Below are 22,246 nucleotides of genomic sequence, written 5' to 3'. Positions count from 1 at the left end.
CGAAGCGAGCGAACCGGGTTTTTAGCTGACAATGCGATGGTGTGAGGTAGTTATCGACCGGACTAATTTTAAGTTGTTCACACTCAAAAATAAGTGGACCCATATTTTTTTGTTTTCCTGAAAGGGCATGTTTACGCCCGTTGCGGAATTTTTAAAAAAATTCAGTCAAAATCTGGATTTTTAAAAACGCTGTAACTTTTCGAATTTTAACCCCATTTCTAAAGTTAAACCCAAATTTTGCTCAGAATTACTTCCTGGAAAATATCAAGCCCAACCAGTGGTTTAGCTCGGCTCGTCTACTATCGAGGTGAGCCAGCCAGCTCGGCTCATTAACCGCACTACTTTTATTCGTGAGCCTGCTGCAAATCAGACCTTGCGATTGAACGTCCACCTCCAATTAGTAATGAACATGTCACAAACAAATGCCTGTAGATCAGCTCTTATCACTTTAACACTTGTCCATTCGGAGCCTGATAACATTTCAACAGGCATATTTACATCCCACATACATATATTACCATGATGCCCTAAAGTTATACCATCAACTACAAACTTCATTCTATCCTCTGCCAACCGTCGTCTCGATGGATTGCAAAATTTCTTCCAGGCAAAAACCTAGAATAGTGGATATTCTAATTAACGATCCGATAATAGTAAATGATTGGTCTCGATTTGTTGCATACCTCGGTCCTTCCGAAATTCACGGTCACAAGTTTGTACAGCTCAATGTCAATCAGACCCCATTTGACCTATTCACTAGTATTATAGATGCCTGGTCAAGTGCTAATGGTAGCACTGCCACGATAAGGAATTTAGTGGACTGTCTCCGCTATATTGAAGTCAAAGACTGTGCAGGTATTTATGTTGCATACATAAGTCGAATCATTATTTAAATCAAAAATTTACATATTATCTATGATTTACAGAAAGAATTGAGGCCTACGTTAGAAACAATGTTCAGGATCGCGAAGAAGAAATCGAGGATACCTATATTACCACGATTTTCGGCCGATTTCACTCCTTTTTTGACCCAGAAATGTGTCACATTTTCGTGACCGACTACTACGAAAGGTTTGACAGTGTCACCTTTGCCCACATCCAGTCCGACAGAGTTCTCCAACTTGCGAAACAATATTGTGAAATTTCTTATTTGGAAGACCATCATGAAACTCTTCGAGACATTTTGAGCCGAGAAAATAACGGCATATTTATTCGTGATATGCTCCAATGTTGTTTGCGAAGTTTGCAGCGTTATTCCTTGAAAGTTTTGGATTTTAAACATTTCACAGCCTTCTCTCGTCATTTGGAGGAGGACAAATATCGTCGAGCTGTTGAGTTGGAGATGTTAATCAACTTTAACAAGGGGATGCGTCGTTTTTTACAACTTGAAATAAGATAATTTTATGTATGTACGTAGATTTTTTGTTGTAGTGAGCGATCAATTCCTGAAGATTATATGTAGGTAATTTTGAATCCGTTTAATTTCAGTGCTCTCTCATATGGAAATTTTCGTTCTATAATGATAGCTCACTACTTATAATAAAAACTTACATATATTAAACGAAAAAATGGAATTGCATGTCCTTGACCATCGAAATACATGCGTATGTATCAACGTTAATTAACAAGTTAATTTAGTCAACATGCTTTTCTAAAAAACTGCATAAGGGGTGTTTTAACAATTTATCAAATTTATTCATCAAGTTTGATAAAAATGTTACAATTTTCAAACAAAGTTTTCATGCTTATCGGATTCTTTCGCCGAAACGCAGTTTCATGAACAGGAAGCATCCTCCCTCTATCCGTGTCATGCGAGATATGAAAAACTGAAAATATATTCACAATCTACGTCACCACCATCCCAGATCCATACTACTTATACTACTTATTACTTATTGTACTCATAGCTCGCAATGGACCATGGACCACGGACCAATTTATTGCGAGCTATGATTGTACTAGTACTACTTAAGTACTACTTATTGTAAAAAATCACTTTTTTCACCACGTGCTACATGGGCGCTTCCACGTGCGAAGAGAGCTACCCAATAGCAAAACCTGCACCCACAAAAATTCTCCACTGCTGTCCAAAAGTCTCAACTCGTCTAACCTACAAACACATGGGCTATGTTTTGGACACCTTGATTACTCCATTGCATACAATGGTAACATCTTATTACTAATTTTCAAGCTTATCTTAACAATTTTTGATACTTTTAATGCATAATTAGCCTCACTTTAACTTGTCTTGTGTAATTATTGGAATTAGAATATGCTGATGTATATGACAATGATGATAACATTGTGTAAACTAAAATTAAGTTTGGAGAACTGAAAGGGTGAAAAAGTGTATTATAAATATGAAGAGCCCTCCAAGTAACTTTGTCCTCCTTCGGGAGGACATATACTAAAATTGGAACGATACAGAGAAGATTAGCATGGCCCCTGCGCAAGGATGACACGCAAAATCGTGAAGCGTTCCACATTTTTTTGACGCTTTTTATTCGATAAAATTTGCACGGAAAATGCAAACATTGTAAGGGACGCTTTTTTTATTTTGATAACATGACGTTGATTTTAGGTGAATTATCTGTCTTGACACAAAATCTTTCCACATGGTGTTGCATTTTTTAATTCTTGGTTTGTGATATATCACAATAAAGAATCGTTCAAGGTATCAAAACAGCTTATTCTCACTTATTTGAAATTATTTATTTCGCATAATCATTTTTTGTAGTAAGTCCGAATTTTTGAAAAATTATTAGCTACATTCTTTACGTCAGGCCCAGTAGCATTGCATGCAAAAACGTTTTGGACAAAGAGAGCGGCAATCGGCCAGTCGTCATCTGCTCTGACTTTTCATCGCAGTCTGAAATTTCAGGAAGCTAGTTTAATTAATCGATTGATTTATAATTTCCGTGTCAATTACAAAGAAAAATAAGTGAGAGCCTACATACGTATGTAGTAGTTGCATTATCTGGTAAGTTTACGTACAATTTTATCCTTATCGAATATAATTGTGGGCAGCAGTATTTAAATCAACATTTTTCATATTTCCAGACAAGTTTGAAGTTTAAATGGTTTAAAAAGTTTTTGCCTAATGGTAATCAAAATCTAGTCAATTTAGATCCAAAATTTGGTCAGCGTTTGGCGTGTAAGAGAGTTGAGGTCAAATTGTCACAAATAAATTAAAAAAACAACAACTATACATTAATGAACACTATTAATTTCAGACCCTCGACTGATTTCTCCCCGTCGCCGTTGAAGACTTATCTATTCTCGCAAGGACATTAAGTCCCCCTCAGTCGTCATAATCTAATCAAACCAGAAATGCCAGGACGAGCAAGAAACATCTCGAAACCGCGCGGTCGCATCACTGCGTACGCCTTCTTCGTCCATGCATACCGAGAAGAAGTTATGAGAACGGCTCCAGATAAGAGCTATGCTTTTTCTGAATTCTCTCGGAAAGCTGCGGACCGCTGGAAGGTCGTTAATAATGCGCTTATTTTGTAACTTAGACAATTCACGCAAGCCTTGGTAACTTTGCAAAATCCGCAAATTCTGGAAACTTATAAACTTTTACGACAAATATTTCTAAGGAAAATTTGCTGACAAATTTTTGTACAAGTTACCAAGGACTGCGTGAGTTGCTTCGATGAACACATTTATGAAATGATATATGTTTCTGTAGACCATGTCCGACCAGGAGAAGAAACCTTTTCACGTGATGTCTGACCGTGACAAGGCTCGATTTGAGGAGGAAATGCACAGATACGATCCATCCTTCATGGTCGAGAAGAAACGTTGCCAGCGCCGCCGGAAAGATCCCCTCGCACCGAAAAGATCTCTCTCCGCTTTTTTTTGGTTTTGCCACGACGAGCGGCCCAAAGTGAAGGAGCAGTTTCCGGACTACGGGATGAGCGAGAGTGCCAAAGAACTGGGACGATTGTGGGGCCAGGCTGATGCCGAAACTAGGCAAAAATACGAAATTATGGCGCAAAGGGACAAAGAACGTTACCATGCGGTAAGTTCAGTAAGATAATCTCTGAGGGGAGATGTATGAAAATATTACAATGGCCTGATTTTTGTAGGACATGGCAGCTTACAAAAAGATCGCGGCGTCCCAGTCATAATAACGTGGAGGAGGAATAATCAACCAATTTTTTTACAGAAACTTATTTTCTCTACAGTTTTGTACCTTAATTGTAAGTCATTAGCTCAGATAATCAGGTGCAAGTGTGTGATGTTACTTTTGATAATAATTAATTTATGTATTTCACCCAAGACACTTTATGTTATAAATATTAAATGCCAACTATTTATGAAGAAGAAATGATCTATTTATATTTGTCTCTCAGAAAATTAAAGTTCCGTTATTGAATAACACACATATATTTATGTAAAAGTATTTTTGTAATTCAAACGTTTTGAATAAGTCGAACTGTTAATTAACTAATGAACACATAATTGAATGCTTATTACGACATAGTACAAAAATTTAACATATGTACCAATGAGAATGAAGTCATAAATATAATTCCTTCAATTTAAATCTATGTATCTCAGGTGTCATTTATTTCCCAACTGAAAAATTATTAAATTCATAGTATTTTGTTTCCTTACATCAGTACACCGCAATATAAATAAGTAATTTAGCCAGATATTCACACATGCAGAATAGACGTTCATTTCTCTAGTTTCATCATGCTAAATTTTATACTAAAATTACTGTCAACCGTATACAATCTGTTGGATTTATTAGGAAAATAGATTAGAAAAATTAGATTTCTGAATTTATAATGTTGTTTTGTAGGTTGCAGTGGTTTGTGCATAGTCAAAATAGAGCTCATTTACATATTTATCATAAATTATTTTAGAATAATGAATCATGCAACTTGCATGATTGCATGCAATAATTCTACTCACTTTACACATATTGACTTATTTATCTAGGACTACTAATTTAGTAATTTCGTCCTTATTCAAAAATCTGGAGTTTAATATCGCTAATTCGTGCACACTTACTTCGATAGCAGCTTCGGTAATTAATACTTTTCCATGCAAAAAGTGAACAAAGAGGATGCGGCTGCTATGCAATATGCATAATACATATGTCTACATAATATGTATATTTTTTATCTTTTACATAAAAATGCATCTGTCATCTTTCACTCCCCTTCAAGAAATGCATATTTAACTTCAACTAATAGTAAGCACAAAGCAAATTAATTATTTTAGAAAAGTTTCACATTTAATTCAACTTTGAATAATTATTGCAGTAAGAAGCAATAAGTAATAGTGATACTTCAGTCTGTACATGCATACGATTTAATTTAACTGTTAAATTTAATTTCGAGTTTCGGTTAAAACTTAAAACTTAACATTAAATCCTCTTTTAATTAAGTAGGTAGATTAATTCGAGAGTAAGGTAATAATTGGCGATATGGGCGACAATGGAGCTATTCCAAGAAACGGAAATGACGTTTCCGCATGGGAATGGATTGGATGTCACGACCAACGACTGCAAAATCTACTCATGACCGGATTCCAAAGTGATCTGATCCTTGTCCTGGGTCAAGAAGGGTTAAAGGTTGGTCGACGTTAATTAGTAAAAATTAATTAGCTATTATAAACAATTTGTATGTACTTAATAAGTTATATCTTATTAATTTATGGTCTACTATAAATAAATAAATAGGTTCCGGTCCATCGAATCTTCCTCCAGGCTGGGTCGCAAGTGCTAAATGGCAAGATAACCAAGTCCACCGAAGAGCTAATTATTGACAATGTGGACACCCGTATTTTTAAAATTCTTCTCCAGGTGAATAATTAAATAAGCTTGTCGTTTTTATACGTATGGAATTACTCACCATTTACGACGTTATTATTTTATTTCCAGTATTTTTACACTGGGAAATCAAACGTGGAAATGGTCGACGCCTTGGAACTAATGCAGCTCGCTACGGAGTATGAAGTTTCCGGGTTAAGGGACGAGTGTGCGACTGTTTTGAAGGGGGACTTGTCCCTCGACAATGTGCTCGCCTTGTTCCAAAGTGGGATGGAATACGCTCACGGGGATTTTATTCAGTCCACGCTGAACTTTATTTGCGAGTATGATTATCCATAATTAATTTGGACCGCTATCGAACTCTGGTTTTTTCACATTGTTTTTAATTTTTCGTACGGAACGTAGGAATTCCGCGACAATCCTGAAATGCGAGGACTTCGCCAAGCTACGTTTAGAATGTCTGGTAGAAATAATACAACAGGACTCGCTTAAAGTTTTGAATGAAATGAAGGTTTTTGAGGCAGTACATCGGTGAGAAATAATCATAATCATATTTATCATTCCTTTGTGTATCATCCTTTAGTGTTCTTCGTATCGTAAAATAAGTTACGACGGTTACGCGATTTTGTAAGCGTCGAAAGATTTTGTCATCATAAATTGCGCTACTAAGTTTGACCTATAGGTTTTTTTCGAAACTATTTTGCGATACGAACCATACGTAAGAAATAGTGAATCCCCTCCTTAGTTAATTTTGTAAATTAAAGTATACTTATCAATCCAGGTGGGGTGTGGCCGAGTGCACTCGAAAAAATTTGGATCCTGCAAACGTCGAGAATCTTAAAACCTGTCTCGCAAACCGTTGAGCCACGTCCGCTTCCCACTAATGGACCCTGCCGAATTTGCTCTGAACGTGACTTCTAAGAAGCTTCTTAACATGGATGAGTCAATGGAACTGGTCACCTGTTTCCTCGTTCCACCGAAGAGGAGGTAATTAGAATTTCATTATCTATCTGCCAATTTGGAATTTAATATCTGCACCATGCACAGAAACATGCTTCCACCTGGTCGATTTGTATCAAGCCCTCGCAACTTCATTAGTGGAGAGACAGTCATTACTCGCGCCGTTGCTGGCAACGAAAGATCAATTGATAACGTCGATTCATTCGGAAATGCAAATGGCACAGAGACAATAATGTAAGTATTTGAACATCTATTCGTATTCAAAGATTTGCGAATTTTGCGCATCTCTTCATCTGTCCGGATCGCTGCTCAAGTTTGTAACAGTTTTTTTATGCCACTCCTTGGTAACTTATAGTGCCAATTTTATTATAATTTAACTATGCCGCAAGTTACCAACGAGTTAAGTACATATATGTACAAGCACAGCTTTGGTTATTAAATAGTCAATAAAACTTGATAATATACAGACAAGTATTTACTTTGGCTGTAATTGTTTCTCAGGATTCGTGCCAGTGAAAATGTTTTCCTCAAGTCCATTTCGGTTCCCACAACAATTTTGCAAGTTAACAGCACTAGCTCGAAATATTTGTACGATTTAGTGCAAGCCACATTGTCAATTTCCAATGGGAGTGAATCGGAGTGTAAGCTCGACAACGAAATTTGCGCGACAGGTGAACAGGACCATTTGAAAATTTGCTTGAAACCACCCTACCAAATGGTGCAGCAGGACGGTTGGACTAAACTCGTGGTGACCTTATCTGGTCAGGTCTACTACAACTATCGCAGAAATTACAGCCAAACTGATCGAGTTAATTTGAACCTGAACGAAGACGTGTTCCCTGCAAACATGTTCAACCGAGTGGTCACAAATTATGGAGAGTTTACGACTTTAGGAAATTTTCTTCAAGTTGAGGTAACACGACCAGAAGGGGTGGGACTAGGTCTGGCGTGCGGTTTTATTGAGATGCTCGAAGTTGAAGCGGTTTGATATACCTAAGTAAGTATGCTTTCCTTTTCAATTTTATATGTTCCATTTTTGTTCAACACGTTCTTCGAATTGATTAGGATTTGTTTTAATTTAATTGTGGTGCAAATCCATAAAATTTAATTTTTCAACTAATTTGAGAAAAATTTTCCTAATGATGAAGCCGTGGATGTCATGTCCATACTTATGTATATACATGAAATTTCTGCAAATATTCCAAACTACAAATTAATCTAACTTAACCAAAAAAATGAAGTAAAACGTAATAAATTATACATGGCTTATTTATTACTGTGCAATAAGCAACATACATATTTAAGATTGATTCAATACATTTAGATAAGTGAAATGTGTTAATTGCTATTATTATGAAATAAAGTTGATTTCGATACAATTAATAAAATCATTCCGCTTGTCCAAGAATTTCTCTAAGTCTTTCTTGCACTTTGACCCGACCGAAATTATGCAAATGTAGCCAGTCTAGATCAAACATTTGAAACTCTTGTACCGTCATCCTGTCCTTTTCCTCACTTTGCAGAAATGATCTCAATCCAAATATCACTTCTTGTACAGCTATTTCATCCATAATTCACAACCAATTTTTCTGCCAGATCGCTCAATTCTGATCGCATGGGAACAAAACTTCCAAAATGATTAAACCTATCGAGTAAATTTCCGAGCTGAGGGTCGTTTTTTCCTCACCAAGTCACACCTTGGGCGCTTGATAGCGCAGATTTTCCCTGCCGTACATGCAAAATTTATTTTTCATACTTGCATCAAAAGTCATGGACAAGCCACGGGATTTTAAAAAATCTGTGCTTCCCATTTTCGTCAAAATTTCTCCAACGAGTTAACTGCAAACATGGTAAATAAAATATTATCCGGCTTCAAGTCACAGTGTAAAATTTGTTTGGAGTGCAAATATTTCATTCCTCTAAGCAGATCGTGGCAAATTTCTAACTGAAAACGACCCATGGCGTCAGGATTTTTGCGTTGGTGAAAAGTAATTAGTTTTTCAGTTTGCCTCGTTACAGAGTCTCGTGTTAAGGATAGCTCGGTGAAAAGATTATTTGACAACAGGAATAAATTTGCAACTCATTGAAAGTTCATGTCTTTTTTTATTACCATATTTTCCAAATGCTTGGCTTCAGACTGGACCAGGTTTGTCAATTGTTGACAATTGTTTAAATTTTGGATTTAATTTAGTCAAATATTTTTGTGTTGATTAACAAGTTGATGACTTGAAATGCCAAAACCTAAGTAATCGAACTAGAACAACAATTTTTGCATAAAAAACAATCATGATCACTTCAACACAGGTCGTAATCCAAATAGACGAAATATTCCTTTTGAAATCCCTCCTCGATTAAATGCTTCTCCACAACGTGCAAGATATCCTGGCTCAATTTCTTGTAGGGTGACCCCACCGTGAAGCCCCTCTTTCCATCCGCCCACAAAGCAATGTTGACCATAAAGTTGGAATTATCGGTCAAACTGGTGAATGAAGTGGCGACAAAGTCAGACCCCACGTACCAGTCAAACAACCCGAAAAGTTTGCGAAAAGTTAAAAGCGATAATTTTAGAAAAAATTTCATGGAATAAGAAAGTTGAACTCCTTGTCATGATTTTTGCCAAAAATTTTGAAAATCCGTCCAGGATTTCAAAAGTTATGGCGGTTTCAAAAATAAAAACATTCAATTTTGGCGAATTTGGCGCCACGCCACGTCGCCAAATATGAGTTTTACACGGAAATATGAATGAATCCTTCATCGGGGGTCCTAGTAAATTCTAAAAAACATAGTGGGTACCCTGGACTCAAACGACAGGTCGTGAGTGTCCCTTGTGAGTTAAATCTAGATTAAGGTTTTTTTTAATTAAATCAATTGTGTTAAAGTGACAACTTCTTGTCACTTGTACCCGAGATCGGGTGACCCTTTTGCTACATTTCGTTTGCAATGGTTTATTAGTCATTTGCGTTACCTGGTTTTGAACTTGTTTGCACCATAGCTCCCAATAAATTGGTCCATGGTCCATCACAAATGGTCCATGGTCCATGGTCCATCACAAATGGTCCATGGTCCATGGTCCATCGATGGACCACTTGAAAAATGGTCCATCGATGGACCACTTGAAAAATGGTCCATGATCCATGGTCCATGGTCCATCGATGGACCATCTGAAAATTGGTCCATGGTCCATGGTCCATCGATGGACAATCTAAAAAATGGTCCATGGTCCATCGATGGACCACTTGAAAAATGGTCCATGGTCCATGGTCCATCGATGGACAATCTAAAAAATGGTCCATGGTCCATGGTCCATCGATGGACCACTTGAAAAATGGTCCATGGTCCATGGTCCATCGATGGACAATCTAAAAAATGGTCCATGGTCCATGGTCCATCGATGGACCACTTGAAAAATGGTCCATGGTCCATGGTCCATCGATGGACCAATTTTTTTGTGGTCCATGGTCCATGGTCCAGATGGACCATGGACAATTGTGGTCCATGGTCCATGATGGAAAATTTTGGTCCAGTGGACCATGGTTCATTGCGAGCTATGGTTTGCACAAGGAGAAAATGACGCCCAAAACAACCGACAGCTAGAAAATTGCAACTATAAATCCGGAATTGTTTTGTGATGAGTGAAATGACAGCACAAAATTTGGAGGAAGTGGAAAAATTAGTTTGCCACTCGGTCAAAAAAGTATTTTTCTCGAATCAGAAAAGGACTCGTCACCACTTCATTCTTCAGGGGATGACCTGGACAAAATTAGTCATACACTAGAGAATCTCTAGTAGAGATATCTAAGGATCGTGAAAATGCAAATATAAAATTTGGCTTTGCCTACCTGTCCGCCATTAGACCGATATACTGACGAGAAACGTGAAAAAATCTTTTGGAGGCAACCCCAACATATCCGTGAGGGTCACACCCAGACAAGTAAAAATTTCAGAAACTTATCTATCTTAGCAAGATCAAACCCAATAAGGTGGGCTTCAAAACTTACAAAACAAAAACCGCGCCAAAATACAATGAAGTTAAAAAAGGATGAGCCAAAGCAATTTGTGGAAAACTTGTTGAGAAAATGTTAAAATCGACTCCCAGAAATTTGACGTCATGGATGATGAAAACTACTTCTCCGCTGACCTCGAAGCGTCAATCGTGTAAAGTTCTACTCACTCATGTGAGTAAAAATGACCTTCGTTCAAAATATAAATTCAAACCCAAGAAAAATTGCCAATAAAATACATAAAAATGGGTGGGAATCGACAAAAATGGGAGCGTCTCAAATCTATTCGCTTCCACCAAGACGATGAATTTTGGGCTTTATATATTTGAAAGAGTGTGTCATCAAAAGATTGATCGCCCCTATCAGAAAAAAAACATGTTTCATTTTGGCCTGACATGGTTGTATTAAAATTAATATAAGTTGAATAATCAGATGACCCGGGTCGTGAAATTTGCCTCGACGTCAAGTCACTTCCTATTGAAAATATACTAATATTATTTCTAAAATCTTTTGCAACAGTTATTATCGATAGTATTTTGTACCTCATACGCTTCCCAACTCTATCTGCGACTTTCTTAAGGGATTTTTGTATTTCCTCGTCAACTGTGCCCTCGTCTGGATAATTTGGAGTCCTAGGGTGAGCTGCCACCGCATCTGAGATTAACATATTTTTTTAGATGTTTTAGAGTGTTGCTTAATTAGATGCTAAAATACCTTTAATGAGTTGTCTTAACCCCTTAACTTTCACCAAAGAGTTCTTTCCCTTTGCTCCGTAAAGACTATACTTAGCTTGCAACTCATCAGTCATCAGCTTCTTGAGAATACTCTCGACCACGGTAGCCACTTCAGATCCACCAGCAGATTTTAATTTTTCAATCTGAATCAAAATAGAAATTCACATAATCATTAATATAATTAAACGTAATAACATTATTTAGTTTAAATAATTTTAAAGAGGTATAATACCATAGTTGGTGCAGCTTGGGAAATTGAAAGCAAAAGCTCGGAAAAGTTAGTTAATTCTTCCTCTGATTTTAATGGAAAATTTAGGCTATTTATTTCTGGGCAAGCTTCTGCAGAAATTGGAACTTGTTTACTAGCTAAAATTGGTACTAGCATCTGAATGATTTCCTTTAGTTTCAAATCAATGGCATCTATTCGCGAGAAAACTGAAAAATAAATTCGACATTAAATAAACACCATTTAAATAGCAATGGGCATTAAAATCATCAACCAAAAAAATTACGCTTTTCAGTATCTTGAAATTCTGCGGTTTGAGTTGATTTCTCTTCCTTTTGCACGTCAATAATATAAACAAATGAAGATGACCCCCCCTGATGATCGTCATTAGCAATTAATGAATTTCCTCCCATGTCATCTTGTCCGTTAACGTCCTCATCTAAATCCGGGAGGGGAAGTTCATGGGTCGGCTTTTCCTTACGGACTGAGTCATTGGAATCCAGATCGGATGAAATTGTTGCTGGATTCAAATTTTTTCTGGCATCCTTATAGTCGTCTAGGCAAATTTAAAAATGAATTGATTAGTTTGTTGCAATGAATAGTACAAATATAAGCCAATGAAGTATTTTTTACATACCAAAATATTGTATCACAATCGCTTCACATTTTGACCACTTATCAGTATCTGGAGCTGTATCTTTTTTCGCCATTTTGCCTGAGTCAGCTCCTCTGGGCGGCCAATAACAACAATCGTCCTTCAACCATGATTTAGGGACTACTGCGACGGCATTATTTTCTTTTGGGAATTTGACAATAGCGAAGCGACTCATTTTTTGGGTTGTGTATGTAACAACGGGAACACAATATACGAATCACGAGATTTTGGCATACACACACACTTACTTTTAATGTCTGAAATAGAAAGACATATTGTGTCACTTATTATTTCGTTTAAATTTGAAGTATAAATTCCCAACTTTGATGACAGACACGGGGAACTAAATTCGTCAGTGATAAAAATAATTTGACCTTCTAGCACAATATTATCATTGTTAGACGACTGAGTAATATTTTTCACTTGTACAACATCACCAGTTCGAACTTGAAAGATGCCATTCTTTATGGTTGGGGCAATTAGAAACGTATCACATTTAATATTCTGGTATGTATTATCAGGATTTAATTTTCCCATTATAATTATTTTTTCAGAACTTCTTGCCTCATGCGAGATTTGATCTTGTTCATAGAGGCGATGATGTAATTGTGATAGAGTTAATGATGATTTTCTTATGAACCTTTTAATATCTCCAAGCTTGCTTTCAAACTTAAACGCACTGAATAAATCCAAATTTCCAAAATATCTTACGTCATCAGCAAGATGTAATAGCCCATGAACATTATAGGATACGTTATGTTTTCTGTATAATAGTTTAAACTCTTCTACAAAATACTTTAATAGTGAGTCTGCATAGCAAATATTTCTTTCTGATGAATTTGTGCACAAAATTCTTATTGAAATCGATAGGCACAAAAATAGTTTATAGTGATTTTCTGGAAGGTATTTCGGAAGCACTATAATTCCTGTGTACAAAAGAAATGTGCGTTGATATTTTTTTAATTATTCGTGGAGAAAGTTTGAAACTGGAAAATTTGCTAGCGGTCCACAATCTAAGCAATTTTCTTGTCACGCCCAAAAGTATAAGATGCATGTATTCATAAGGAAATCCACCCACCATATCTACGGGTAGTTTCTCAAGAATTGAAAATCCCGTATGATGCTGGGGTTGAATTTTTGATCTAAATGATGTATCTGTCCGTAATTCTGCATCTGATTTAAGAAGAACAACACGGTTTTCAAGATGTTTGCCTTTTGCTGAGCATTTTCCACAACCATAGTATCCTGTGTGGCTTTTTATGCAGGTAATAAAGGCTCTGGCCGGAGCATCGCAGATAAATCCTTTAATAATTATTTGAGCACTGCGACCGTCTTGAGAAAATCCTGATTTAGTCAATTCTATTGCCTCATCAACAAAGTCTTGCAAGAACTCATTTACATCATCTGGCTTACTGTGTCCTTCATAAATACCTACCACAAAAACCTTCGAATAATTAACTGCACTGCAAAGAATTGGCCAGAGTTGGGAGGTGGAACTATTATGTATTGGCAATCCATCAATATTAAAAAGCAGTTCGATTTTTGATGGCAGATTATTTTAACTAAAATTTTTTTTAACTGCATTAGTCAATCCTATATGACAATATCGCCCAGGAGAAACTTGTTTTATCGGAGTAAACGTTGGCGTTTTTAAAAGAGTTCTGGCGTCTAATGGCAAGTAATTGAAGCACTCGTGTTCATTTAAAATTTTTAATAAACTTGAAATTGCATTATGAGGAATTTTAAATTCAAGGGACCAATTTTGGATACTATGTCTAATATCAAAAGTATTAATTTCACCCTCACTTTCCGAGCTAAATTTTTCAGCTGAACTTACTTCACTCGTGTTACTTTCGACTTCACTTTCTTCCAGATCTTCCTCGAACGCTTGTTCTGAATAAATGTTTTCTTCTTCGGCCTGGACTAGGTCGTTACTTAAATTTTCCTCGAAAATTTCACTTGGTTTTTTTAAAAGTCTTCTTTTGTGGCGAGCACTCAACTGAAAAAGTCGTCTCCTTCCCATGAGGAACGATTTGAATGTGGCAGCTAAAATTACTTAAAAATACAATAAAAGCGTGAAAGAGAGAAATCACAGTGAATTCTCTGAGAATTATTTACGAATTCGAGATTCAAGGCGAACAGTTTATAGTCTCCCATTCCTGTAAGAAGAAATCCTATCGAAATCGGGGAGAATTCCTCACTACAATAACAGCGAATTAATATAAGAATTCATAGTGAAGTCGTATCGAATTCTATAGATGAATTCTCTAAGAATTCGAGTCTAATTCATTACGAATTCTGAAATGAGCTTAATATCGAATTTAAATAAAAATAGTTACCGAATTCGATGCGAGTTCGATACGATAATAATAAAGAAATCTGAGAGAATTCGAGTTCTCTGTTTTTGCGCGACATTCTCTGCGAATTCTCTAAGCGAATTCATAGCGACCTGTTATCTGGGATCCATAGGACATCAAATCGTAATCTTATGATAGGGTAACGATTTGATGAGATTTTAACCTTATGCTTAAAAGGTCAAATTTTGACCTTTTCAACTGTAATACCTCAACTGAGGCGCACGCTACCCCAATATTTAAAGGAAATTCAAACTTGACTACCGGGTATAAAACCAGGCTGCAAACAGTGAACAGGTGATGTTTGTTTTGTTGATATTATTTTCTTCTCCACTTTTTTTTTTACAAAATTTGACATTGTTTCGCAGTGTAACGTAATTACAACTAATTAAAAGATGGTTAAACAAAAATCTGGGCCCAATTTAATTAATCTGTTCCCTCTGTTTCAGATTTGTCTTCTCACTCGGAAACCTGTGACAGTGTGACCTCTTGTCGATAATGATGGACGTGTGAGGTGGTCTCGAATTTTAAATTAAATTAAGTAGTTAGAAGAGGTGAAAACCTATTTAAGCTAAATTTTCAACTATTGTATTAATTTGGTTTACGTGAATTACACAATGTTTACATTATTTAGGCTATCCTCAAAATCTTCCACACCGCAAGAATTTGAAATTTGCCATTGTACAAGTTCAAATAAATGTATGTAGGATAGAGCTTATCAATTCAACCAGCAAGTCCAACTTGCGCATTTAGCATTAATGCATTTTTAATTTTTACCTCATGAATTATGTATGTGTATTTTTAGATGGAAGACATGGTCAAATCTTTCGCCAACTTGGGGCGGCCTGTTGGACGTGGTCATAGTTCCAGCGGCCCCACAATAACACGCTCATTAAAATACCACTTATGGCTTAGCAAGGCTCACCTCTTGACATATCAAGAACGTTTTGTCCAGCTGGAAAATGCCGATGATGTTCCCAATTCAACGGATTTTGTCCCTTCCATACCCACGTACCCCGACAGTGGAATAAAACTCCTCGAGGAAAACCGTGTCAACATTGCTACCTTGCTCGCCCATTTAAACCACACAATTACCGACAAATTCTTCCTCTGTCGTGTAATCGCTCCCCCCTCGGCGACGTTGGGAATCCTGCTAATTGTGGAGGACCCCGAAGGTGAAAACGCAGTTCGACTCGCCCTCTACAACTATTCCGACCTGACCGGTGACAATTTGAGGTCTCTCCTCCCCGTCGGATTAATCCTGTCGGTGATGAACCCCCTCCTCAAGGTGGGCCGGGATGGCGGTCTTATCCTTCAATGCGACCAACCTGCCAACATAATCCCCATTTCGGAAGCAACTTTTGCCACCACATTTCCAACTCTTTCCTGGAACGGGGTTATCAATTCGGCAGATAATGAAGTGAAAGCCATCGCCGCAAAAAACTCGGGGAATAAGGCATTCATCGAGCAGAAATATTTTGACGCGATTCTCTTCTACACAAATGCACTGGATCTTTCTCAAGACGTCATTCTGAAAATTGACCTCTTATCGAATCGAGCCGCCACTTATATCAAAATTGGTTGCTATCGGGTCGCCCTTATCGATACTGCCGCCGTTCTGGAGCAGGATTCCAGCCATATGAAAGGAATCTACCGACACGTTCGAGCTCTCTGGGGGCTCTGCAAATACGAGAAAGGATTAACATTTTTGATAAACAAATTCAAAACATTCCCACACCTGAGAAAGGAAACCGCGCTGTCCGACCTGGTAAATCTGGGGGAACAATTACACATCCACAGTAAGACTGGGATCTACGACATGGTCAACATTATCAAGACGTGTGAAGATGACCACAAAAATCCCGACATTGGTGAATTTTTCGGGTACTTGCAAATCACCGAGATTTCAGGAAAGGGTTTTGGAACCGTGGCAAAGAAATCCTTCAAGGCTGGCGAGCTCCTCATGTGCTGCAAAGCATTTGCCTACCACAAACCCGATCAAGATACTGACGCGACTGACGCCAAATTAGAAATCACGAAAAAGATTATGCAGAAAATCGCACTCGAAAACGAATTAAGTCAGGAATTTCGCGACCTTTTCTCTGGAGCGGAAGAAGATTTGCGTCCGTTCCAGAAAGAAGGTGACCTCCAAACGGTCCAGGAGATCTATCGGATCGTAACGTTCAACAGTTTCTCCCCCCGGAATCTCGGGACGACCGCGGACATCAGCGGGATTTGGACGCTCCCGGCCTTCATTAATCACTCATGTTCCGAGGCCAACGCGTCCTGGTATATTTACGGAGATTTCATGTTCGTTCGTGCCGCGAGACCAATTTCAGAGGGGGACGAGGTCCTCATTGCGTACATCAATCCGGACAATGATTTCCCAGAGAGGACGGCCCTTTTTAGAGAGTATGAATTCACGTGCACCTGCCTCCTCTGTGAGCTTCAGGGGAAGGAGGACGGATCATTAATCACGGAACGGAGAAAGCAGGTCTTGGAATCCATTCGACGTTCGGTGCAAGGGAACTATTTGAATCCAAAAATGGCCAAAAAAATTATAAGAAATATTGTAGAGTTGGATTCGCTACAAAAAGTGAATCCAAAGTTGGATGTGTTCTTAATGGATCCAGTATTTATGGGGCTATCTACAAGACTCGTCGCATTGGAGATGTACCGAGAAGCTTTGACCATCTTGGAAAAGGTTGCATTCAATATTTTTAATCCGACAAAATATCAGTAAATATCAGTATTTATGTATTCAAATATGTATTTAGGTTCACTTCGTCACTGAAGAGACCGTCATGCCTTTGCCTGCAGTATTTTCATCCATGACCATCTTGTGGGTTCATTTGACCAATGGGGCGTCGAGTGCATCATTTATTAAGAAGTGGATTGAAATTGTGAAACATGATTTCATCGTGGCGTTTGGATGTTTGGAACCGGCCCGGATTTTTGGACCTCATATTTTAGACAAAATGACATTGATGGGATATAATTTTTTTGAAAGCGGTAAGTGTTACAAATTTCGAACAGATATGAGATTTGGTTATTTTAGTAAGTTAATTTTTGGTTTTAGGTAATTCTGGATAAGTTTCTCGTCCTATTTTCGGTGGAAGATACGATACGTTGTTTTTTATTTATGACTTAAATAATAGTAAATATGTCGAATAAGTTGAAAAAATTCAATTTGATCCGTGACATGTAAAATGTTCTTGATGTGAGTGTGAGTCACATCATGTGACCGCTTAACGATTTCAGAACTATGTATAAAACCTACTCCAAGCAACTTTGCGGGGCCTTTTAAGATGGCATTATACCATCTTGGTAGTTAATGGCAACACATTTGGGTGGAAAAGACCCCCACTGGCCAACTACTTGGCCGATCATGCCCATCTCCGAACTCATCCTTACTTTTGACCCGAAGATGAAGTGTGCAAAATTTCAAGTCGATAGCTTGTGTTTAAAGAGAGTTATCGTGCGCACAGACGGACGGACAGACAAACCTCTTGGTAAATCTATAAGGCCATCTTAAAAGGCCTAAAAATGACTTTGTTATGGGAAGCAATATTTCCTAAATAGTATTATTTATATTAATAAACTTTTTTTATTTCCATCAATTTCAGTTTTTGAAAATTATGTTGTTTTTAATTTTCCGCACGTGCAAATCTTTCCGGACAACAATTCTTCCCAGAGCAGTCCGTTCGTCACGGGTTTATTTTCCTTACCAAATTTATCTTCAAAGTATCCTTTCACCGTTTCATTACTGCATTTGACACCATCCTTCGAGGATAAACATTCCAATCCGTGAGCACATTGGAGTGGGGGCAGCTCGACATTGTAGAAATTAAGGCCCTCGTTGTACTTGTTTCCAGGTGGGATACAATGCGTCGATTCGCCCCATCGACACACCGTTTCGCCATTGCCGTCCTGTTCCGTGATATAGGCCGAAGGCTTGTAGGCGTCGCCTTGAACGACCTATTTGCATAGAATATTCTGTCCTCAAAATTATGAAAATTGGAAAGTAAACACTAATTTTTATATATGTACGTCCATCAAAATTTTGAGTATTGGTATCAGGTCTCAATCTTTATGTTGAATAGCAAATAAATATCACTGAATAATGTCAATGGAATTATTTATAAAATTTGGAAGAAACTAGTTTTTCTTAAGTTAACCGAGAATTTTCACACAGGTTAAAAATATGTCAAAGCTTTTTAACTTGAGTACAGATTACAAGGGCTTTCTGTTTCAATTTAAAGATACCTACATATTTAAAAATAATGAGCGTACTCACGTCGACATTTGGATCTCGGAAATTGTAACATATTTAAGTTGCGAAATTTACGAGATTTTGCAAAGATGTTGCTGTAAAACGAAACAATTGTTTCCGTAAATTTACCTAGCAAAGGGGCATGTTTGTATATTTCGCAAGATTATTCGTGAAATCATCTCTATGAAATGCTTTAGAAATTGCAAATAATCCATGAAAATTAAAATATGATAACAGAACTGTTTGCACAGATTTGTCAAATTAAATTTTGCGAATCCCCGCACAATAAAAAATTTTTGAACTTCGCAAATTAGATAGCTATATGAGTCGCAGTAAGATATTGTCGTGTAGATACACGCTCAATAATAATTTTCTAAATTCTATAAAATATTTTATGTACCGCTGCCTGGGTCTGTCCACAAACGCATCTACTTGTCTCCTGGTTGCAGACAAGCATTCGGACATCTCCGCAAAAAAAGACGCCCTGTTGTTCCGTTTGTTTTATGGATTCGTGCAGAATGACCTGCTCCTCGTCACTGCCCATCGTCAAATTCTGTATCTTTCGAAATCCGTCGCGTTGCTTTAGTTCGTCTCCCCATTTGCAAGAATCGTTAAATTGCAACGTTGTCTCAGCCGCGATGAAGGTTAAACTTTCCGTGATTGGGAGAACGCTGTAGGATATCGGGATTCTTCCTAGGGCGGAGTGGACATATAGGACAGAAAATAAAAATATGATGGATAATTTTGAAAATTTTGAAAATTGGAAAACTTCCATTTTATCTAGGATTCAAATTTGTTTATACAAAGTTGATAAGACTTGGTTGGATGAAATATTTTATGAAACTGGGCGTACCTCGGGAAGAACGGGGGAGAAAAGTGCATAGCTTGCTGCGAAGTTTGCACAATTAGTGGGATTATGATAATTGCACTAACACCCGACGACAAGCCCATGATATTAAGAATTATCAAATACACTGACATTAAGCATACTTATTATATATTTGTACATTATAGATCAGTCCATGTGTACTATAAATAAGTACTTTCCCATTCCCATTCCCATTACCTTCCTAGATGTTGTATGTACATATGTACATAGTGGGGTCATAAGTTCTCATGAATGCATTTCCGGTAATAAATCCCAAAGTATTAGAGCTATCTGTTCGAAATTTTTATGGATTAACAAGGTATTAATATTGTTTAGAAATCATAACTTCTTTGTCAAGATTTCGTCCACGGGCAATTAGACAAGACATAACTCGTGACGGCCACAGGTTGATCGTGGTACGCGCCAATTTTCGTGCAAAAAGTATTTCAGACTTTTCACCGTTGGCAAAAAATTTAATAGAAAAAAAGGCCAGATACAGTCAATGGAAAAAGTATTGGCAACCCCCACGCTAGCTAAATAAAATTGGCTATAACCTTGGAATGCATTATACAATTGGCATGCAAATTTGTAAGCATTTAGCAAATATAATGTAGTTTTCGATTATAATCATGTTTTAATGATTCAAATTGGATAAACACAGTTTTTAAATAATTTGTTGGAAAATTTGCGAAATTAACCCGCAAGAAGTATTGGCAACCCTTAACTTTAAAAGTCATTATCAAAGACACGGCAATTTTGTTTCGATAAACTGCTTCCAGTACCGCGTAGCACCTCGTCTCGATGCAATAAGAGCAGAAATACGCCTTGGAATTGACTGGACAGATTTCTTTATAACGCTTTTGGATATTATGGTTTCCCAATCTTCTTTCGAACTTTTGACAAGCTCGTTTCTTGTAGAGTGATTTCCCACCAGTCTCTCTTTTCTCATCCCGGACAATCAGAATCACATCGGGAGACTGTGCAGCTAACGAAAGAAGCTTAGTCTTTTCTGTCTCCAAAAATGTGCATGGTTAATGTGGATGCATGTTTTGGGGCCACCGCATTTTTGTAATATGAAATTACTTCCTAGGTCAGGTTTTTGTGAAATGTTTTCAAATTATCGTTTCGAATGATTAATTAGACCTCATTGGTCATAACTTCATCGATAGTGACCAGCTAACTACGCAACGACCTAGTCATTCAACCCCAAACCATAATCGATCCTTTTCCGAGCTTGACTACCAGACGGCAGCATTCATTTTGAGAGCCTCATTTTGCACCCTCCAAACTCTAACCATCCAACCCGCACCGAATAAGTTAAATTTACTTATGTGAGACCACTAGACCCTTCTTCATCCATTGGAAGTCTATTTAGGGTGGTATTTAGCTGATTTAAATACCTTGAGTTGGTTCGTTTCGGGAGCCTTCCCTTTTATGGGGCTACTGGACCCGGAAACTCCATGACGTGATTTTTGATTGATCACCATATTGTATGAAATATTGACTCCACAGTTGGTTCTCAAATTCTAAGTGGTTTTGGGTGTTGAAATCTTCGGATTTCTAGTAATTTGTTTTTTGATTCATCATTTGCGGTCGGGCGTAGGTGACTTTTTTTCCTCTGCATCATGGAAAAGCAGAAACTAAGATTGCCATTTTATATTTCTTGGCTACATTTCCAACAGTAAATATGGAAAAGTATGTTTTCCATTGATTTTTCGATGTCCAAGTTTTTTTTGCGAAAAAGAAATGAATATTTCTCACCGCACCAAATACAGTTCGTTAGGTGTCGCCATTTTGGTTCCAGACAACACAACTGCTGACTTAAAATGTAGCTATCGTCGTATTTTGTCACCTAATTAACTTACCGTAATGAAGTGTGGTAGTTGATTAAGAAAGTTGTTTCGCGTAATTAATTTGGCCACATGTTGCCAATACTTTTTGCTGGTGAATTTTGCAAATTTTCCAATAACTTATTTAAAAACTGTGTTTATTTAATTTTAATTAATAAATCATGATTATAATCGAAAACTACGTTATATTTGCTAAATGCGAACAAATTTTCATGCCAATTGTATAATGCATTACAAGGTTACAGCCAATTTTATTTAGCTGGCATGGGGGTTGCCAATACTTTTTCCATTGACTGTATTTGTTGTACAGAAGTCTGACATCCGTTTAAGTATGCGGAAGTCAATACGAAGTCATCACCGTGGTGTGCATGGGAGCAAGTTGGCTGGAGAAATGAAATCTCTGTTTTTTACCGCAAAGGGTACAAGTTGAAGCCAAGAATTATTTTCAGAGTGTCCTAAAGCCAAACGTTAATAACCTGAACCCTGGACCCTCCGAAAATCGACATTGGACCTTTCAACAAGACCCTGTTCCTGCGC

At 37.4% G+C, this 22,246-nt stretch overlaps 6 protein-coding genes and 1 non-coding gene across 10 annotated transcripts; 5 read left to right on the top strand and 2 right to left on the bottom strand.

The window, feature by feature from the left end:
* The first annotated feature begins 441 nt into the window (after window positions 1–441).
* Window positions 442–1,562, top strand: LOC110841722. Its single transcript, XM_022087416.2, has 2 exons — window positions 442–855; window positions 927–1,562. Exons 1-2 carry the CDS (start codon window positions 585–587, stop codon window positions 1,397–1,399), a joined length of 744 nt encoding a protein of 247 aa, XP_021943108.1. The 5' UTR covers window positions 442–584; the 3' UTR covers window positions 1,400–1,562.
* An 822-nt stretch (window positions 1,563–2,384) lies between these two features.
* LOC118434200 lies at window positions 2,385–2,490 on the top strand. Its single transcript, XR_004833829.1, has one exon. It is a non-coding gene; the product is annotated as a U6 spliceosomal RNA (small nuclear RNA).
* Window positions 2,491–2,775: 285 nt separating this feature from the next.
* LOC110863540 (high mobility group protein DSP1) lies at window positions 2,776–4,556 on the top strand. 3 transcript variants are annotated; one of them, XM_022112883.2, is made up of 5 exons: window positions 2,776–2,980; window positions 3,061–3,168; window positions 3,234–3,486; window positions 3,692–4,024; window positions 4,092–4,556. In XM_022112883.2, the coding sequence occupies exons 3-5, from the start codon at window positions 3,331–3,333 to the stop codon at window positions 4,131–4,133; spliced, it is 531 nt and encodes a 176-aa protein (XP_021968575.1). In that variant the 5' UTR covers window positions 2,776–2,980; window positions 3,061–3,168; window positions 3,234–3,330; the 3' UTR covers window positions 4,134–4,556. The 3 variants fall into 3 exon arrangements, with proteins under 3 accessions (XP_021968575.1, XP_035702530.1, XP_021968574.1); XM_022112882.2 differs by having other exon boundaries at window positions 2,778–2,980; window positions 3,061–3,154; XM_035846637.1 differs by lacking the exon at window positions 3,061–3,168.
* A 640-nt stretch (window positions 4,557–5,196) lies between these two features.
* LOC118433941 (kelch-like protein 41b) lies at window positions 5,197–9,003 on the top strand. Of its 2 annotated transcripts, none has more exons than XM_035846462.1 (7): window positions 5,197–5,590; window positions 5,699–5,821; window positions 5,900–6,111; window positions 6,194–6,319; window positions 6,570–6,775; window positions 6,836–6,982; window positions 7,250–9,003. In XM_035846462.1, exons 5-7 carry the CDS (start codon window positions 6,672–6,674, stop codon window positions 7,734–7,736), a joined length of 738 nt encoding a protein of 245 aa, XP_035702355.1. In that variant the 5' UTR covers window positions 5,197–5,590; window positions 5,699–5,821; window positions 5,900–6,111; window positions 6,194–6,319; window positions 6,570–6,671; the 3' UTR covers window positions 7,737–9,003. Both variants share the same exon structure in this region, with proteins under 2 accessions (XP_035702355.1, XP_035702356.1).
* On the bottom strand, window positions 8,832–12,861 carry LOC110843420. Its single transcript, XM_022089421.2, has 7 exons — window positions 12,347–12,861; window positions 11,996–12,265; window positions 11,716–11,918; window positions 11,464–11,626; window positions 11,292–11,403; window positions 10,588–11,223; window positions 8,832–9,227 (listed from the first exon to the last, which is right to left on the bottom strand). Exons 1-6 carry the CDS (start codon window positions 12,537–12,539, stop codon window positions 11,217–11,219), a joined length of 948 nt encoding a protein of 315 aa, XP_021945113.2. The 5' UTR covers window positions 12,540–12,861; the 3' UTR covers window positions 8,832–9,227; window positions 10,588–11,216.
* A 1,917-nt stretch (window positions 12,862–14,778) lies between these two features.
* Window positions 14,779–18,338, top strand: LOC110843313. The gene is made up of 6 exons (XM_035846140.1): window positions 14,779–15,015; window positions 15,168–15,272; window positions 15,353–15,417; window positions 15,524–17,422; window positions 17,496–17,730; window positions 17,798–18,338. The coding sequence occupies exons 4-6, from the start codon at window positions 15,524–15,526 to the stop codon at window positions 17,809–17,811; spliced, it is 2,148 nt and encodes a 715-aa protein (XP_035702033.1). The 5' UTR covers window positions 14,779–15,015; window positions 15,168–15,272; window positions 15,353–15,417; the 3' UTR covers window positions 17,812–18,338.
* LOC110863642 lies at window positions 18,303–19,842 on the bottom strand. The gene is made up of 2 exons (XM_022112996.2): window positions 19,392–19,842; window positions 18,303–18,696 (listed from the first exon to the last, which is right to left on the bottom strand). The coding sequence occupies exons 1-2, from the start codon at window positions 19,764–19,766 to the stop codon at window positions 18,355–18,357; spliced, it is 717 nt and encodes a 238-aa protein (XP_021968688.1). The 5' UTR covers window positions 19,767–19,842; the 3' UTR covers window positions 18,303–18,354.
* Between the last annotated feature and the right edge of the window lie 2,404 nt (window positions 19,843–22,246).

This window comes from Folsomia candida, unplaced genomic scaffold, assembly GCF_002217175.1.
Source record: "Folsomia candida strain VU population unplaced genomic scaffold, ASM221717v1 Fcan01_Sc001, whole genome shotgun sequence".
Taxonomy (NCBI): Eukaryota; Metazoa; Arthropoda; class Collembola; order Entomobryomorpha; family Isotomidae; genus Folsomia; species Folsomia candida.
The sequence above is the reverse complement of the archived record's forward strand: the minus strand, read 5'-3'. Positions and strand labels throughout refer to the sequence as shown.

What these genes read in the sequence shown, in the direction of transcription:
- LOC110841722 (XM_022087416.2), top strand. Translation starts at nt 585, where the DNA reads ATGGATTGCAAAATTTCTTCCAGGCAAAAACCTAGAATAGTGGATATT. An exon ending in TGAAGTCAAAGACTGTGCAG is followed by an intron (nt 856 to 926) that starts GTATTTATGTTG and finishes TATGATTTACAG; the next exon opens with AAAGAATTGAGGCCTACGTT.
- LOC110863540 (XM_035846637.1), top strand. Translation starts at nt 3,331, where the DNA reads ATGCCAGGACGAGCAAGAAACATCTCGAAACCGCGCGGTCGCATCACT. An exon ending in AAGCTGCGGACCGCTGGAAG is followed by an intron (nt 3,487 to 3,691) that starts GTCGTTAATAAT and finishes ATGTTTCTGTAG; the next exon opens with ACCATGTCCGACCAGGAGAA. An exon ending in ACAAAGAACGTTACCATGCG is followed by an intron (nt 4,025 to 4,091) that starts GTAAGTTCAGTA and finishes TGATTTTTGTAG; the next exon opens with GACATGGCAGCTTACAAAAA.
- LOC118433941 (XM_035846462.1), top strand. Translation starts at nt 6,672, where the DNA reads ATGGACCCTGCCGAATTTGCTCTGAACGTGACTTCTAAGAAGCTTCTT. An exon ending in CTCGTTCCACCGAAGAGGAG is followed by an intron (nt 6,776 to 6,835) that starts GTAATTAGAATT and finishes CACCATGCACAG; the next exon opens with AAACATGCTTCCACCTGGTC. An exon ending in AATGGCACAGAGACAATAAT is followed by an intron (nt 6,983 to 7,249) that starts GTAAGTATTTGA and finishes ATTGTTTCTCAG; the next exon opens with GATTCGTGCCAGTGAAAATG.
- LOC110843420 (XM_022089421.2), bottom strand. Translation starts at nt 12,539, where the DNA reads ATGAGTCGCTTCGCTATTGTCAAATTCCCAAAAGAAAATAATGCCGTC. An exon ending in GATTGTGATACAATATTTTG is followed by an intron (nt 12,266 to 12,346) that starts GTATGTAAAAAA and finishes AAATTTGCCTAG; the next exon opens with ACGACTATAAGGATGCCAGA. An exon ending in CCCAAGCTGCACCAACTATG is followed by an intron (nt 11,627 to 11,715) that starts GTATTATACCTC and finishes ATTTTGATTCAG; the next exon opens with ATTGAAAAATTAAAATCTGC.
- LOC110843313 (XM_035846140.1), top strand. Translation starts at nt 15,524, where the DNA reads ATGGAAGACATGGTCAAATCTTTCGCCAACTTGGGGCGGCCTGTTGGA. An exon ending in CTTTGACCATCTTGGAAAAG is followed by an intron (nt 17,423 to 17,495) that starts GTTGCATTCAAT and finishes ATATGTATTTAG; the next exon opens with GTTCACTTCGTCACTGAAGA.
- LOC110863642 (XM_022112996.2), bottom strand. Translation starts at nt 19,766, where the DNA reads ATGGAAGTTTTCCAATTTTCAAAATTTTCAAAATTATCCATCATATTT. An exon ending in GTGGACAGACCCAGGCAGCG is followed by an intron (nt 18,697 to 19,391) that starts GTACATAAAATA and finishes CTATGCAAATAG; the next exon opens with GTCGTTCAAGGCGACGCCTA.